Source organism: Parasteatoda tepidariorum, chromosome 12 (assembly GCF_982258835.1).
Source record: "Parasteatoda tepidariorum strain Cologne lab strain chromosome 12, Ptep-v5.0, whole genome shotgun sequence".
In the NCBI taxonomy this organism is placed as follows: Eukaryota; Metazoa; Arthropoda; class Arachnida; order Araneae; family Theridiidae; genus Parasteatoda; species Parasteatoda tepidariorum.
This window is the reverse complement of record NC_141766.1, coordinates 9,608,845-9,628,161: the sequence shown is the minus strand read 5'-3', so window position 1 is coordinate 9,628,161 and position 19,317 is coordinate 9,608,845. Positions and strand designations below refer to the sequence as shown.

The following is a 19,317-nucleotide window of genomic DNA, read 5'->3' as shown; positions in this document are numbered from 1 at the left end:
GACCTTATAAAAGCTAAAAATTATGTATTTAATATATATATACACTGATGAAAAAAAATCCTAACACCACAAACAAGAAAAATTATTGTAGAGTAATGAAATTCTGACAATGCGTTTGTCTGAGTAACATATTTAATTGATTAAAGTGTTAAGATTACAGGTTAATTCAATTAAGATAAAAACCATTTCAAATATAAAATAGTGGTACATTAATAACCAGTGTAACTATCAGAATTCTGAATACAAGCATGCATTGTGTCATACAGATGCCATATGCTATTTTGTGGGATGGAGTTACATGCCTTTTGCACTTGGTCAGTCAATACGGGATTATAGCTGATGCTGAAGTTGTCATCCAATGAATTCCCATACATGCTCGTTTGGTGGATGATCTGGTGATCTAGCGGGCCTGGCAACATGCCAACATTCTGTAGAGCATGTTGGGTTACAACCACAGAATGAGGGTGAGTGTTATCTTGTTGGAAAATACTTCCTTAAATGCTACTCATGAATGGCAACAAAACAGATTGAATCACCTGGTTGACATACAAATTTGCAGTCAACGTGCGTGAATAACTATGAGGGTGCTCATACTGTCAGGAAATTGTACCCCAGACCATAACTCCAGATGTAGGTCCAGTGTGTCAAGGCTGTAGACTGGACTGGCAGACGCTCACTTGGCCTCTTTCTAACCAATATACGGCTATCACTGGCATCAAGGCAGAACAGAATTTCACCACAAAACACAATAGATCATTCTTTCCTCCAGTAAGCTCTAAATTGACATCACTCACGATGTTAACGGCAGTGCTTCAGAGTAAGTGGAATGTAAGTCTCGCCCGGAGATGTACTTGAAATAGTCAATTTGTAACAATTCGTTATGTCACTGTAGTATCAACTGCAACTCTAATTTCTGATGCAGATGAGGTACAACTATAGAACATGTATTTAAAGTTACTCTGATTAGCATGATCACAGTGGCGCTACAAACTTATGCGCCAAGTGTGAAATTTGAATAGACATCTTTTAGTTGTATAAACAAGCCTACCAAATTTAGTTTATTTAGCACAACTCATTCTTGGTGTTGGATTTTTCCCCCGTCAGTATATATATATATATATATATATATAAAAGCTGCTATAATATGATAGTTTAGTATTGAACAGAGAGTTAAAAATTGTTTTGCTGTAAAGAGTCTAAAATAAATTTCACTGGTCTTGATACTGAATTGTTCATATTTCAAATTGTGTAATAAAACTGAAATAGTGCATTTAATAGTGTAAAAGTAAAATCTTTTGCAAATCTTTTTTTAAAATTATAGTAAATTGTATATTATAGGGTATAGAGTGATTGCTTTTTGGCACTATAATGCAATTCTATGCTGATAATTTTAAAATTAGACCTATAAGTGATCATGTGTTGATGCCATATCGCAATTCAAGACTACACATGTTTCAAATTAGAGTTATGTCCATTTTTAAAAAAAAATATATATCATGACACTACAACCTTTCATTTATTTGATCTGCTTTTTAAGATATAAAATTGCATATATCAATTCAAATTAAAATCACTTTTTCTGGTACAATGCATTGTTGCTTATATTTAATAGAATTTTGATTAGTTATTGCTGTTTCAATGCTTTTTTACCAAGTGAATCCTTGAGATTAGCCATATTTTTAAGTCGTCAGTATTCCGAAATTATATCACTTTACTATTTATTGACTATCATTTCGTAATATTTTTATATGTCGATTTTTCAGCATTGAATGATTGATTGAGTAATCATCGGAACCACTTTACTGATCATGTGAGAAAATGAAGTCCAATTTGTCTTCATATCAAACTTAATAGTAGTTTTATTTTCCCAAACATTTTTTTCCACTTCTAGGTAGGTATTTGATGTGATGTAGGACATCAGTGGCATCCTTATAACTGTTCTACTCATTAATGCATTGACACATTTTGAATAATTCGATTTTGAAAACTTTTCAAAAACTGTAAAAGTAACATTCAGAAACATTAACTGAATCGGATATTTTGGACAGTGTGAAAAATAAAAACAATCCAGCAATAAATTGTGAGGAAGATAAAGAGAGAAATGATGAAATCACCAAACCTTCATATGATGAAATGTTAAAATCATTTGAAACAATTCGATAGTAGATAATAATTTGCGAGATAAAGGTGTATCAATTGCTATTTTAATTATGTCTAGTGTTATTAATTTCAAACCAGTTTTGTGTTTAAGTTCTTCAAATAGGGATTTTCTATTTAACGATTTTTCCATATAAGGAATTCTTTATTGGGACTTAGCGGCTTTGTTAAATGTAGGTCCAACTGTGTATATATATATAGTTGCCAACTTTACTGGATTTTCTAGTAGACTACTGGATTTTTCCAGTTTCTCCTGGTCTAATGGTTTAATAAAAATTCTCCTTGCTTTTTTTAATTTTAGGAAATTCTCTAAAATTGAGTAAGTTTCCTTAAAAAATCCCTATTGAAATAGAATTTTTTATGCAGATTATTGCTTGTTTGAATATTTAAATAATTGTTACTAATATGTAAGGAAGCGAGCCTCACTAACAAAATTCAGTTATTTATCTTTGATGAATCAAATGCCTATTACTATTCAAAATTATAAATAAACATAATATATAACATTTCAAGATCATTTAATATGAAATCATAACTGGAAAATATTGCAGTTTTTCTATTTTGATGACTATAAAAATCCCTAAAACTATCTGTATATAGTATATTTTGAAAAAATTATCATGAAATTTATATTATTTTGTAAAATCTTCTTGATTTTTTCCTATTCGTGTTGGCAGCTATGGTATATATATATATATATATCATTAAAGTTAATCATTAAATTATATATATATATATATATACAGTAAACGATCGGGACCATCGCTATTCCAGATAACTGATTTTTCTGGTTTTCTGAATAGCTTCAAAAAGCCGTTTTTTTTTATTGTCAAACTCAACTAAAAATATATATATTTAGAAATAATCTTAAAAGGAAGAAAAAACGATGAAGTAATACACTTATGATTGTTTCCAAAATGATGGTAAGGTAAACATCTTTCAAAAAAGAAACAAAAATCTTGAAATCTTATGAGGAAAAATTTTTTTTTTTTAAAAATGGCGGGAAAATTTATCGAATTTCGTTTCGGTTTTTTGGTTTTCCGGTTTTCTGATTTCCGGATTACGTGTTCTGTACTGTATATGCATTTATATATATATATATATATATATATAATTGTGGCTGTATTGAAATCCTTTAAAAGTCAGTCACTGTTCAAATAAAGGTTATTTTCTTATAAAATTGAGAGTAGCAAATATTAGCTGTGGTTAAGATTTTTTTTTTTAATGTAAGCTGTTATTTTTATGGAATTGAATCTTGAATTATTCACTAAAGGCATATCAAAAAATATGTCGTATTTATTATATAATTATTAGTATTTTTGATATTTATATTATTAGTATTTTGTATATAATTATTAGTATTTAATTATTATAATTACGTACTAGTATATAATTATTAGTATTTTGATATTTGGGGTTTTCACCATTAGTAACTTTCTGTTCATAAAGTTCAAATTGTCGTTTAAATTACACACTAATTGCAACAAATTCAAATTACAGCACTTTTAAATGTCTTTTTCTTTAGAAATATCTTGCGTGCATTTTAATTAGTATCTTGTGTTTATTAATTTTTATTTTCTTTACAGGAAAGGAGACATGGCTGTGCTTGCTGAAATTCGAAATTTTGTGATGACTTATAATATTAAACAGACTTTAATAGCTGAGATGACTAAAATGAGCCAACCTTATGTTAGTCGATTTTTTAGAGGAGACATTCAAGATATGCCAGATCGCACGAAAAACGTTTTTTTCATGTGGTATTTAACTTGTAAAAATAATCCCCTAAAACTAGGTGAGTTTTGTATTAATTTTAAAATGTGTTTTATTAAAATATACAATATTCAAATATTCACACTTTTAACCTTCCGTTAGTCGCGCGCACCTCACAGGTGCATCCCTACTGCACTTCCACCTCCTTTGTCGTGAATAGATTTTTCCGGGGGTCGAGCCTAATGTTATCTTCCTAACTTTGGATTACTCAAATGTCCGTGTGAAACCGACCTTAGAACATGTCGAAGGAGAGTTGGAACCGCTCAAATCACCCCTCTGGTGCAGCGCGACCATTGACGCAAGTATTATGGATATAATATTTTTATGAATTAAATATATATATTTTATCTCATTTTCTGTCCTTCTCAACGTAGCAGGTATAAATGGTCAAGTTATATACACAGAAAATGGTTACGGAGTAAAAAACCGCAGAACCTTCTTGCGTCAATTGGTTGAACATCTTGTGATGGAGGAAGAGATCCGACGCGGGAGCAAGAAAAATTTATCTTCGGTACTTCGCTAAATAAGTTTTTTGATATTTATCTCTCTAAAGAGTCTTAAATTGGTAACAATTAACTATTTAAACTAGACTAAATTTCATTTGGCTTTCAAAAAATCAGAAACACCTCATAGGTGCAACGCGATTAACCATGTCGGAAACAAATGCGCGACTAACGGAAGGTTAAAAGAATATGTTTGTTAGTTTTTTTTTTTTTTTTTTTTTTTTTTTTTGAATTGATGGTATGTTTTTTCCAATCTTTATTTTAAAGGCAAGTAAATTTATGCTGAAGATTCTGCTTTTTGATCTTAGTATTATTTTGCAATTTTATAAATTGACTCGTGTTTTTTACTGGAAGATTTTTAAATTTTAAAGTTTTTTTCCTAAATTTCTAAAAATGAAAGAAACTTTTTTAACTCCGTTTTATTTGTTTAGTTTAAGAAAGATAAGAATTAAGTGAAATTTTTTATCATGGGATTTTTTTTTCTGGAGGCACTGTCTTCTAATTGCATAAAATTTTTAACTGTACTTTATTATTTTTTTTACTTATTACTTTTACTATTTGATTATTACTTTTTAAAATTTTCAGTGCTTTTAAGTTATTTTCTGAAAAAACTTAATTATATTTGGAGATAAGATTTTAAAAAAAGTATGAAATGAGGGCTTTTCACTATTTTAACCTTTAGCAAATGCAGTAAAAAATCTTATGTTATCCAAATTTACCATGCCAGTGAAAGTTAAAAAAGTTGAAAATAAAAAAGCAACAATTAAATTGAATTGATTTAAAAACAATTGAAATAAAAGGTTCAATAATCTCAGATTTGTTTAATATTATGAGTGTAGGGACCATATAATAATTTACTTCTGACAAAAATTTTTAGCTTCAATACTCATTGTATTTACATTTCAAAAATATAGAACATTTTATTCATCATTTGATTAAAGAAATAATGAACCAATTTAAAAATTTTAATAAAAGTTTAAAAGGGTTTTTTCTCCAATTTACATTTGTAATATGAATTTATTCAGGTTTTCTTAGTTTCCTTAATTCGTTACACTTTATAAATTCAGTATGATCAATAATATTAATCTTGCAATTTTTTGCTGAATAGAATTTTATAAATAAGTTTTATTTAAATCTAAAAAATACACCCAGATTATAGCTTAACTAATAAATTGGAATTCACTTTTTTTATATAATTAAAAAAAGTTATTATTAGTTTTAAAAATAGAATGAGTGACTCAATGCGGAAGATATTTAATATTGTGCAAAATTGTTATTGTGGTGGCTAATAAAAGCAAGAAAAGAGCCCTTTGTCAGAAACTACTTATTTTATTATGATCATGTAAAGTCTTGGAAAATGTTTTTACATTTTGTTGATGTAAGAATTTTCACCAGTAGAAAGAAAAAATTTTATTAGTGCACATATCCTAATTAGGATTCTTTTTTTTCCAAAAAAAAAGTGCTTAAAAATATTTTTTGAGGGCTTTAGAGGTGCTTATTTTTTGTTGAAAAATTTGGCTATGCACCAGAGCAATATAAAAAAAATCAACAGAATTTTTTGTTTTAATTGAGATTGGGGAACTTTGTTATTTCACTTATAAAAAAAATCTTGAATTGCTAAAGACCCCTTTCTATTTTCTTAATGACCAGAAGCAAAAACATCTTCTCAATTTTTATGATGAATCATATGACATCATGTAAAGAAAATAATAAAAAAAAATAAGAAACTTTGTTTTTATTCGATAAAAAAAATCTTTAAATACAAGATGACTTGATGCCACTTTTTATTTTTTTTAATGGCAAAAAACAGAAATTTCCTCTCCTTTTTTTATGTTGAAATATGGGAACAAATTTTTCAGGCATCAGCTCTCAATGTTTGGAGATTTTTTTTCTTGCCAACTAATTTTGGCATATTTTTATTGGTGTCACTTTCATCACACACTGAAAACATAATCAAATATTGCAACCCTAATAAATATGTAGTTCACTTATACTCATAAATTTGAATATGGTATTTCCTTTTATAAAAACATAGTTAAAACTTATCTTACTGCATGCCTTACAATAAAATATTATGCCTTTGTTACTATAAGTGTATTAAAGATAATTTATGGTATATAACCGGCAATTTGTTAGATATCCCTACATAATAATGTTGTATCAGTTGGGACTTTTGACAGGTGATCCAACTCTGCACATATTGTTTTCATAATAGATCATTAAGTTTCTTAAAAAGGAATCTTTTTCTTGTTTGAAAAATCATTTAAGTTTTTAAATGGTTAGTTAGTGCAGTAGATTTCTATTTGTTTTATCCATAGACATATAGATAACCAATCCAAATCTTCCTGTACATAGGTCATATTAGTGTGAAGATGTGCAATCAGCATCTAATACAATCAGTAAATTTGTATCCTTGTTCAATCGTTTGAATATCTATGTCATTGACTTTCATTACATGCAGACTTAAAAAAAAATGAAAAGCTTTCTACAAATACGAAATCTCAATTAAAAAACTTTTTGCAAGTAATTGGTTAACTCTCGTAACAAGTCTCAACCTTTTTTGACGCCATCTCATTTTGGAGATATTTGTTTGAAAATCGTGGATTTTTTTAAAAAATGTTTTAATTTTTATAAAACCCTATATTGATTCATTCCACAGAGATGAGTTTGGTAAAAAAACCCAAAAAGCTGGTAATAGAAATCCAAAAATGTTCTGTGCAAAAGCACTTTTCAAATAATAAGAAAAAATACCTGAAATTCAAGCAAGAAAAAGTGTAGGTAGGAAGCATTTTTCCACAGAATGTTAACAATGTTTTAATAAAAATATCAATGTGAGATTTTATTTATTTAAATTGTGTCAATATGAATCTCAATGTGTGATTATTAAATCATGCGAACATGAATCTCAATATTTAATTTTGAAATTGCTTAAATCGAATCTCAATGTTTATATTTTAAATCTTGTAAATATGAATTCTGATGTATGATTTTTAAGTAACTTAAATACAAGTCATAATAGTGGAATTTAAATCGAGTGAATACGAAACGGGATGATTCATATAAAATCAGAAAAATATGAAACTATCTCTCAATCTTAAATTCTCTAAACGCGAATGGCAATGTGTGATTTTAAATTATGTGAACATGAATCACAATATCTGATTTTAAATCGTGAATGTAATTTTAAATCTCATTTGCGAAGGTAATTTTAAATCTCATTGTGAGGAAATCATGTTAAAACAAATTTTCCCCTCCTGAAATTCTGAAAAAATGTGTTTTTGTTTAAAAGGCGTTTTTTTTAAAAAAAAAATTTTTTTTTCTAAAATTTAAAAAGCAAAAACTACTAATCCCTGACACCAGTATGCCTGAGAGTTATATGCAATAAGGTAATCTCGGAAAAAGTGGGGCTGCACAAAGCAGAGAAAAAAAATTTTCATATCAATCTCTGCCAGCTTGACCTGCACCTTTGAATAAGGGAATTTATACTGTTTTTTTAGTAATATTAGACTATTTTCTGCAAACAGCGTAAATGCTTTCACGTACATTACACATACCTGATTATATGAGCCATTATCAAGTTTCTTCAATGATTTTCCCTTGTATTAGGACTAATTTTTTTTTTTTTTTACACCACACTTTTTTTTTGGTAAACAATCATTAGATAATAAAAGGTATGGTTTTAATTTACAGCTGTCCCAGAGTGCAATGAAATCTCGTTAGTAGGGTTCATACACAACCTGTCAAATTTTTCACTGCATTTTCATTTTTGCTTATTTGTAACAAAAATTTGAAAAGTTTTATAGAATAAATTTTTTCAGCCACTCTTTAAATAATTCTATTTTTTTGTAAACGCAATTGATGAAAACTTTTTTTTAAGCACAAATGTGTCCAAGTTCTGGAATTAAAAGAATGGTGTCTGAATCTGGTGATCTAATTCCTCTTAAAAGAGAACGATTCACATTCAAAGGCTCCCATCTTGCTGTGTTAGAAAAATATTATGAACAAGATCCTTACCCGGATACTCAAGTGCGAGAACAGATTGTTGAACAATGCAACAAAGCTGCTGAAAAATGTGGTAATTGTATCTCTCTATTTTATTTGCTAACACTTGTTTTCATTTTGCTCTTTTAGTTGATGTGCTAAGTTAAAGAAATTGATTGCAAAAATATTACTAGTAAATTCATCACTTAGAAATCATTTTCTTCTGATTTTCATTAAAACTTATCAAAATTTATGCAAGGCGATAAAAAATTTTGTGCTTGAGCAATTATCCCACTGTATCACTAACTTGAATGTGACGCTTCTGTATAACTCCATTTTTGCTGCTTGATAAGTTGAAAATTTTCTTAGTTTGAAAAATAGAGGATGTGAAAATCACATAAAAAGAGATCATGATTGTTAGACAGGTGCTGAATGTCTGCAACTTCTAGGTCACAATATTTTTGATGTTGGAACCTGCATTATCATGAAGCACACTTACCCAATTTTGCAGTTTTCTTGGATGTTTCACTTTAATTGTGTGTATTAATCTCTCCAAGGTTTTGTTGTTACATGTTCCAATGATGGAGATTTCCTTGTTTCTTAAAATCAATAAGATACAGGCCCTGGTAGTCAAAGAACATGGTAAGTTTTACTTTTTCTAACAGAGGACTGACTGTTGAACTACTTGGGATGAGAGAACATATGATGACACCACTGTGTAGTGTGACTAGAGCTCTGAGTAGTAGCAACAACTCCGTATACATTCTTCATTGTCAGCTGAATGATAGTTGGCTTTTGTTCTTCAGCTGCCAAAAAAGAAAAACAGCACATTGGTCATATTTTTATACATTCAGTAATAATGCTATTGTTTAGGATTCAGATTTTTTCTCCCACACTCCAGAAATAAATGAATTCTATACTAATTTCCTGTCTAGATATCAGTAGTGTGCTCATTTGCGCATATCTTTTTGACAGTGATATTTTCTTTTCAGAGACTCAAATTTTTTAAGAGCAACTTTAAAACGAAAGTGATAGAAAAAGCATTTAACCCTTTAGTTGTCTAATTTGAATAATTTCATATTTTGATTCGAACAAGTCAAACTGACTTATCTAATGTTATGAGTAAACTCTGTGTTTATAAAGCACAAAACATTATTAAAAATTTGTCTTTTATAGGGAATGCTAGAGCACTATTATGAGACTTTTTAAATAGGTTATATTTGTAACCATAAATAAAATTTTATGAAATTTTTTTGTTGTTGTATGTAATGTAACTTTTGTATAAAATAGCAGTAATATTAAAATATCATGCTTGTGAATTTCTCATAAAATTTTTTTTTTCTTTTTTTTGTGCGCAGAGAACGGAAGCCTTGTTAAAAATGCAGTTGAGAATTGTAGAATAAAATCTTTTCATTTCAATAGAAACTAGGGGGCTCCGCCCCCTGCTTCGCAATCTTATAAAAACATTTTAACAAATTTAAATTTTAAAATAAAAATGCCAGATATTGAAATCAATTACTTAATGAAATTTATACACTTCTCTGCCCCCTTCACAATTTGATTATCTTTTATTCATGTAGCTGAGAAATTTGGAGCTGTAGCAGAGAATATATCTCAATAAGAAATGCTTTCCCGTTTAGAATTCCGCCATTCATTTCTCTGACGTCTGCCAGAGATATTTCGACGCCTGATAGCAGGCATTTTATTTAGGCAGCAGGCACTAAATAAAAAAAATTGAACTAAATAACTAAGATATCGTTTTAAATCTCAAATCAAAATAATTGTTTGTAGAAAGTTTGCTTTGGTTTGAATATTCGCACGTTTGTTTTGGTTTGAATATTCGCACGTTTGTTTTGGTTTGAATATTCGCACGATGCCATTGCCATTCTATTGTAACGAAGCAAAAAATTTATCATGAAACTAACAATTTATCAAAGGAACTAAAGATATTGAATTCTTTTTTTAAGAAATTCAGTTCCGTTTTTTTTTTATCCACTCTTATTTTTGTTTATCAATCTATTAATTCAGAAATGCTTTAAATCAAACGATGCTTACGGAAACAATGCTTATGCGAACCACCCGAAAAATGATTTACTGAATTCTCATTGGTTGAAACTAAATTATTAATTTTATTAATTAATTAAAGGAAATTTTCATAATTTAAGACCTTATTGCACATCTACATAACAATACCTTTAAAACGACACCTTATTTGTTTAATTCTGTTGTGTAGTTTGGGAGTTTTTAGCGAGACAAAATATTGCTAGCCTATTAATATATAGATAAGGAGAAACTATTAAGAAAGTAATTTTCTACGATGTTTTGATTTAAGCCAGGGGTGGCAAGCTTCTTCCATTGTTAAAAAAAACCATGGAAAAAAACTGCCCTGGAAGAAATAGGTTTCTTCCAGCCCAAGTGAAAGAAACTCTTTTTAGTAAAGAAATATCAAGTGTTAAAGTTGATATCAATTATAATTGCAATCTAGTTTCAATAATAATATTAATTTCCAAGTCATTTAATAAATCATTTTTAAATAATTGAAAGTAAAAAAACCAAAAATTGGGAAAAATGAATTTATTTAATATCTTAAGAAGTTAAAACAAATATAGTTTTTTTTTTTATGAATGTTTTTCGTAAAAAAAAGTTTAGTAGAACTTTATTTTATAATCACATAAAGAACTTTTTAAACATTGTAAAAAATGATTAATTGTATATTACGAAAAACTGCAGTAGCATACTCAATTTTCGTAATCAAATGCTGTTATTTAGCATTCTAAAAGTCTTTATCAATCGATATTTTTAATGGAGATTTTAAAAATATATGTTAATTATAATTTATAAAATAAATCAAAATTCTTTTTAATTTTTATTCAGTAATTACCAAATTCCATTATCAAATCATTGATTAATTACATAAAAGTTGTAAAAGTGGTAAACAATTTTAAAACTTTTGCAATATTTGAACTGGAAATCATGAAAATGTTCATGGAACATTTTAAAGTGCATTTTTTGTTATAAAGTATTTAATTTTTATTTGAATATAAATATTATAGTTAAGTATTGTTTCATTAAGTTTTTTTATATTTCGATTGCTTTGCGCTATTTTGCTTAGGATTCACTATTATAACTTTAAAGTGAAAAGATTTTTCTAAAAATGCATTAGCTTAAAAAATTTTATCAGTTGAAAAAGAAAATTAACTAAGTAATGATTTTAAAATAATAATTTTTAATCAATATTTTATTAACGAATATTTTTTTTTTGATAATAAATTTTTTTAACAGTAAAATATAAGTACATATAATTGTTTGAAATGTAAATCTACACTTTTATTTAAGGAAATAAGGATGACATTATTCCAGTTTCAATGTAAATTGTTATAAGAGGTTTTAGAGATTTTAAAATTCTGTATAAAACAGAAATGAAAGTAAAAATTATTTTTTGAAACTAAATGTAAGAAATTTTGCTTCCTTATTCTATATTAAATTTTATTTGTCTTTAATTTGAACTATTCATTAAATATTCATTGTTCAACAATTAGGTCATTTTTAGTTTCTTTCATTTCTTCCACTTGGAAGAAATAGATTTTTTCTGTACAAAATACCAACCCTGATTTAAAATTCATTAAAGGAAACTCTTTATCATGCAATTATTCTGTACTTTCCAGAAAAACAAAACTGTAAAGAAATATAAGGTTTGATTTAAGCTAATTGTTTATGTATTTTGAAATTTAAAAAAAATTTCTCTGCTTTTTTTTTTTTTTTTTTTTGTCAAACATAACAATACAGAATTGATATCATTTAAACAGATGTAAACTGATAAGTAATGAATTAAAAAGTCATTTTTCATTATAGAGAATGATTTAATCAGGTTATTTTTTTAATCAAAAATAAAAGAAATGTGACTCATGGGGAAAGAGAGAAGAAGTTGTAAGTAAAGTGTTGTTGAAAAATTATTTGCAAGTTTTGAAATAAATTTTTCAGAAAATTCTATAATACTTTGATGACTTCTCATCTCTTCAATTTGGATTATTTTTGAGGTTCAAATTTCAAATACTGAGATAAAATAAAGCTTTAATAATTCGAAAGTAAAATTATATAAGTGTGCTAACTTTATATCAATGCCTGCTACCTTTAACAAAACCAATTTTTTAACATTAAAAAACTTCGATTTTTTTTTTTTTTAATCATGTTTGGGTCCTTGGAAGCCAGGTTAATTAGAACTCAGGGAACTCTTAGTATTGCAGATAATGCGTTATAAATTCCCCAAAAATGTGAAATATGAAAGAAAATCTTGCTAATTTTTTTTCTTTATTTTGACAAAATACGTAACATTAATAATAAATCTGGTAAAATGTTTGATCTGTTACTCTTTATTCTTTACTGCTCTAAATGTATAAAAAATTATGCTTAGTTAATTAGTTTGCTTGGTGCCATTTTATCTATTTTTTGTATGTAATGTTTTGTGTTTTTCTTTCTCTGTGTTTAGAGTGGCCTTTATCCGATAGAGACACTGTTACTCTTCCTGTTGTAAACAATTGGTTCAACAATCGGAGAAAAGATGCTAAGAAGCAAATGCGTCTGAAACACGGTATGCGAATTTGCTAATTGGATGAGACTAATGAATAAATTTTTTTATCTCTCTATAACATAATCTGTCCCTTGCAGGATCCATAGTAATGGCTTAAAGCTTATGCACGTAAAATCTAAATAAACTTAAAAGCTTTAGTTACTGTTTCTATTGACCAGTACAGGGGTCTGTTTAGAAGAAATTTGGGTCTGTTAATGGACCATTCACAAAATATCTTTTCATGAAAACAGACTCTTCACAAAATAATTTATTTTTTAATCGGACCCTTCACAAATTTGTTTATCTTCATTATTGTTTTGTTAATTGAATAAACCCTGCCCCGGGAGGGGGGGGGGAGGACGGTTCGGGACAAACTAAGTTTCCCTAAGTTTAAATTCCAAATGTAGTATTCTAAGAAAATATTTCTACTTTTACAAACATCATGTGCGTATTCTTATTAATATTAAATCATAATTTTTTTTGGAAATAAACAATTGATCAATTTATATTTATTCATAAAATTAATTGAATATTATGTAAATAAAAATTAATTTTTGGCAATTTTTTAAATAAAATAGTATAAATTTAAGAATTGTTTAAATTTACTTAATGCGTAACGCATTAAAAGTCATACATTACAAAGTTGTGTTATTTAAAATATGTCAATTGAAATTATTAAAAATGTGAGTGATTTTGTTTCCATTATTCATCCGAAATGAATATTCTTTGTTGAGAAGTATAGGCTAAATACCAAATATTTCTATGTTGCATCTCTAATTTAGTAACAGCAATTGTTGAGTAGAATCTTGTATCTATTCACAATTTAAAAACTTCTTGAAAAGGTTTTTAGCAATTTTTGCAATAGCAGGACCCTATTTGCACAAATTCAAAAAAGCAGGACCCTGGTTGAAAGAATGTAACTTAACGCTTATTTTATGTTCACAAATTATGAATAGTTTTTTCTCAATTTTACAAAAACAGGACCTTTCACAAAATGTCTGGACAGACCCCTGCAGTAGCTAAAAGATTTCAATGTCTGTATTCTTATTACAGTTTGTAGTTTTTTTTTTTTTTTTTGTGATTCTGTACCAATGCTAAGCTTCTACAATTAACTTGGGATAATATATTAAAAATACTTTTTCTCTAAGAAATTTGTTTCCACAAAGAAAAAGAACTGAGCACACAAATTAAAACAGAAACTATGCATTAAGAAATTCTTAATTTTTTGACTGACAATGATGTCATGAACTTAGCCTTTCTCACTTTATTTCCTTTCAACAAAGACGTTAGCAATTTCCCAGAATCTTGAAAGTCTAGCTTCTTTTGACTATGATTGTGCAAAACTGTCAGCACAGAAAACCAAATCAGCATACCATCCTTTTATATGTGATTGTTGGTGCGGGGACCACTGAATTTTATTTAGATTTTGGTTGATCAGAATTTGGTTGTCTCAGACCAACCCGCCAGGGAACCCTGACCCACTCATCTAATTTCTCTAAACAAGCTTTATATGGATAACTGAATTTTTCAAATAAAACAAATCTTTATTTTCCATTTCCATACATACTGCTCATCATACGGTCTATCTGAACTGTGATTGTACTTAGAATTCTGGCTTGGCGATAATCTCGTTGCCACAGTAAGTTCAACATTAAAGAAATTTAAGCCTCTGACTTGCTTAAAGTTGTGATTATTTGTAAATATGTCAAAAATTTTTCATGTTCAAAAGGAGATTTTATCTTATTTCATAATCGACATTGAACAGCCCACTGAATTCTGAGTTAATGACTATCAATGTCAACTCCATATCCTTGTAATTTTGAACCCTACCCAAATGACAGAAGAACTCCTGGATTAAGCATTGGGACAAAGTAGCTTTTGTGGAGGACTTTTTTGATGGAACTAACCAAACCCGCATTTGCATTACATGTAGAGGAAAACCTACCATGGTTAGCTCTACTTCAAGGGGGTTTTAACCCATGATGCAGCGTGGTACAAACTTGGAACAAAATTCATATCAACCAGCTATGGCTCAGATTCCAACTTGAGTCACCTCATTGGGAGATGAAAGCTCTATCTCCTGAGCCATTGTGGCTCTCTTGGAGAAATTGTTGAAATTTAAGGTCTTTCCTATTATAGTAAATATTTCAATTTTAGCTTCTTCAGCTTACTTGACAAAAGTACAAATGAAAATGGCTTATGATTTTTTTTATTTTATTGTTTAACCCAGAAATTTAATTTGTATTGAGAAAATCAAATTCTCTATTAATATAAGATTCTTTTTTCTAAGCTTCTGTACACACATATTTAATTCTTTTTGAAAAATATCTAATTTTTGTTACTTGAAGGTTGACTTTTCAAATTGTACTGAAACTATTATCTTACTTAGGCATTGATTGACAACTTCAAAAATATTTAAATTTTCAATCAATTCAGTTTCCCAATCAAATAATTCTAAAATATTGTTTAGTATAAACTTTACTGTATGATGCTTACTTTTAATTCTTAAAGATAGATTACTATTACTACACTTAAAAGCTTGCAAGTTATACATATTTTTTACAGGTTTAGCCAATATTAATGTCCAGTCATCTTATCAAGCTTCTTTTTCAAGTGTTGTGCCCACAGGTAAATGGTCTCCTCGATCCATGTCTTCATCCTCATCCTCATCGTATCATTATCAAGGTTTTTCAAATGAAATAACTGAAAGTGATAGCTCATCAACATCTGAACGAATTATAGAGAATGATGTAAACTCTAAGAATAACATACCCGAACAAGAATCTTGTGATATGAAGCATATTTTAGCGTATGAACCTGAAGCTCAAAGGTTATAATTTTTAAAACTTGCATGGTTGTTGTTATATTTTCCTTTAAAAATCTGATGTAAAGGCATCTAAAATGTGAAATGATATTGTTGATTTTTCTTTATACATAATAGTGTGATGAGTTTTATATATCGTTTTCGTGATCACACCAAGGGCAGAAAATATTTGGTTACAGGTGGTGAAAACGAATTCATGCTGTGATAAATTTGCATGCTTTGCGAAAATAGGTCTCAGATTTTTGGGATCTTCATGTGCCTGATACTGTAAGTAGTGTGCTAAAACTGAAAAAAAGTTTTTCATGTTATGCTGTTTTGTTATAGTTGAAGATGCTCAGATAAACTTTGAAAGTGTTCAGTCTCTAATGACAGTTAAAGTTTTCCAGAGTATAATTGCTTAGAGAAAAAATATGAACTAAGAAATTTAAGGAGTGATTATGATGCTATCAATTCAAAAATCAATAGCTACAGATCTAACAGAAGTCCATATTGTACTAAGAAACACCTGTAATCTAGTATTTGTGTAAATGGCTAAGTTTTGAAAGATTTATATTATTTTGTAGATAAATAGATGTTGAATATTTTAACCCCTGTTGATAAACAATCAACGAAACAATAGGGTTTCTCACATGTTAACATTTGTTTCAAAATTGAGTATCTTTCTACTTTTTTCTTTTTATAAAAAATGTTTTAACATGTTAAGTGCCACCATGCATTATTAAAAATGGCTTTGTGGAATTAAAATGTTTAAAATTCCCAGTATAATTAGTGTTATATTGTCTAAATCATGTTTTTTGAAAATCCATTGAGTTTTGTAAATAATAGAAAAAGACAATGTTTTTACTGATGTATAATTACTGCACAAGTGAATTCAGAAAATATTTCAGTGTATTCCAGAACATAAGATAGCATATTCTGGATAAAATTATTGGTATTAAGAAACATTTTACCTCGAAACTTTAATATATATGTCTAATGACTTTTACATCTATGGAGCATGAGGTTCACCACTGCTACTTCTGGTTTGTATTTTTAAATGTATGATATTCACACTTGGTTATTGTGGCAGTTAACATGTTAAGCATATTTTTCAAAATTTTTAATGCATATTCCAAATATTTAATATTCTTTCAGTAAGTTTGTTATTGATACATAGTTTTATTCATGTTAAAAATATCTTCATAGAACTAATGAACCAAGAAAAATGTTTCACTATATTCTATATTACACACTGTGTATTTGTTGGCAAGTAGGTTTTGTTTCTGTGCCAGTGATTTAAAATTTGTACTTTAATGGTAGCTTTTGAATCAAAAAGAAATACCTTTGAACACTGCCTAAAATTCTCTGGATGTCTTATCTTCTTTTGCTTGTGATATTTTGTTTATGTGAAGTTTAAAAGTGATTGCATGCATTAATCTCTCTGGCTAGCAAATATGCAGCCAGGAAAGAAGTTATACTCAGCATAATACGACTTGAAACTGCCAAAATTTCTATTTTATATTTTGAAATGTGATTTATGTTGTATTTTAATGTATGCTTTATAAAATTGATTTTGAAGTTTACCAGTCTAGAAAATCATCCTCATTCTGACATAGTGTGATGTTATGTTGGAATTGTAGCCTTGGTTTAGTTATTGTTAAAGAAGATTTTGATTTTTTTTTTTACATTTCTGTGTTTTTTGTTTGCTGTTAAAGAGGTGGGTAGAAGGAAACCAGTGAAGTTCTTTGTGTGAAATATTTTCCAAATGATTATTTCTTTTGAAGAGATTTATGTTGCTCAAAATATTGAGTAATTTTATTGGCTTTGATAAATTGCATTTTATGGAAAAAATTTTGATATATATATATATATATATATATATATATATATATATATATATATATATATATATATATATATATATATATATATATATATATATATATATATGTGTGTGTGTGTATGCTGTATAACCTCACAAATCCTGACTGTTTGAGGGTTTGGAAAATTCTCGATTTTAGATATCTTACTTACACCAATAGTAAGTTAAAGGCAAAATTATAATCTATTTTAAATCCACGTGGTTTTACCCATTCTTTCGTCAGTTATTTAGAGAATTTTCTCATGGTTTATAAAATCTTTATATCTTAATAGAATATTACTAAACATAAATTTCTAATTGTGCTATTACGTAATCTTTCCTTCTTTTTTTTACTGCACCCGTTTTCTCTTGAGTAATCACTTTTTGATATGCTTAATTCATGATGATTTCAACCAAATTTTTGTTGATTACTTTTTCAGAAGTTATTGTTACAGATTTTGATGTAGTTTTTAAAATCTATTTTTTTAAATATGTTATTACATCACATAAATTTTCATATCTTGACTTTAGTTTAAAATTTAGTAAACTAATTTTTTTTCTCTTCACAAGGAATTGATCTGACCTCTGAGTTTTCAAAATTTTAAAAGTCTAGACTTTTGTGGTTATAATGTATATATGTTTCTAATTTTCATTCCAAAATATTAATAGGCAGTGCTAGAAATGATCAATTACTTTTAATTTATTATAACATTTTGTAGCTAGCTCGTTAGCATCCTCTTGTTATTTATTTTTCAAAATCTAATGTTTTTTTTTTTTGGTGAGTTTTAAAATGTATTAGTTTTATACTAACTATGTTTTTCATTGAAATTTAAAATCCTAAACACTGATAAATTTTGTAACTTCAGTTGAGTTTAATATTAAATTCTTTGATGCCTACTCCAGTTTGACAGAACGAGCTCAAAGTCAATGCTGCCTTTTGGGAGGAATTATTCCTATGAAATTGAATTTGATTTATCTAGTTCAATGTTACCGGTCTAGCTTGGGGGTCAGCTATGCTGCTTTTTGATTGATGTTTTAAGCAAAGGCAATTTTTCTGAAGTAATTAAAGATAAACTTATTTTATTAAATGTTACTGCAGTGATTTTGCAATGCAGTTGTCTGCAATGATTTTGGTACATATTTATTTCATTTTTCAATAAAAGCTTGAATTTTTTTGGAAAAGTACTTAAAATTTTTATATCAAAAACAGTTTCTATCTCAAAACTTTGCTCTTCATATTTTCTCTGTTTGCATATATAAAAAAATAAATAAATTGCAAATCTTATATATTAAAGCAAAAATATTTACCTTATTTCCAGGTGATTTCCTTTCTTGCTTTATCCCTAAATCCCTTGCAAAATCAAATTACTTATAAGGAAAGAAATTGTTTGCGAAATTTTGAAATAAAAAAAAAATGTAAATTGTTATAAAAAAAATTTCATGAACAAATATTTTTTCTTAATATTTCTAATATAATATGAAAGAAAAAAACTTAGACATAATTGAATCAATGATTCTGGAGACAGATCATTTTAATATAGAAAATTTATTGTAGATCTGCTTTCAAACTTATTGATTTACTTTTGTAGCAATTTTAATTCAGAAAACAATGAAATAATCTTAACAGGGTATGTGGATGTATAATTTTTTCCTAAAATGAGACATCAATACATAT

At 27.8% G+C, this 19,317-nt stretch overlaps 1 protein-coding gene across 1 annotated transcript in view; it reads left to right on the top strand.

Moving 5' to 3' along the window:
• The window catches only part of LOC107452696 (homeobox-containing protein 1), a 29,498-nt gene extending 13,287 nt beyond the window's left edge, over positions 1-16,211 (top strand). Inside the window, exons 2-5 of the mRNA XM_043040010.3 lie at positions 3,744-3,949; positions 8,308-8,505; positions 12,898-12,999; positions 15,544-16,211. Coding sequence (XP_042895944.1) covers positions 3,744-3,949; positions 8,308-8,505; positions 12,898-12,999; positions 15,544-15,815 — 778 coding nt within the window. The 3' untranslated portion in view covers positions 15,816-16,211. The remainder of the gene's footprint in view (positions 1-3,743; positions 3,950-8,307; positions 8,506-12,897; positions 13,000-15,543) is intronic.
• Positions 16,212-19,317: the final 3,106 nt, after the last annotated feature.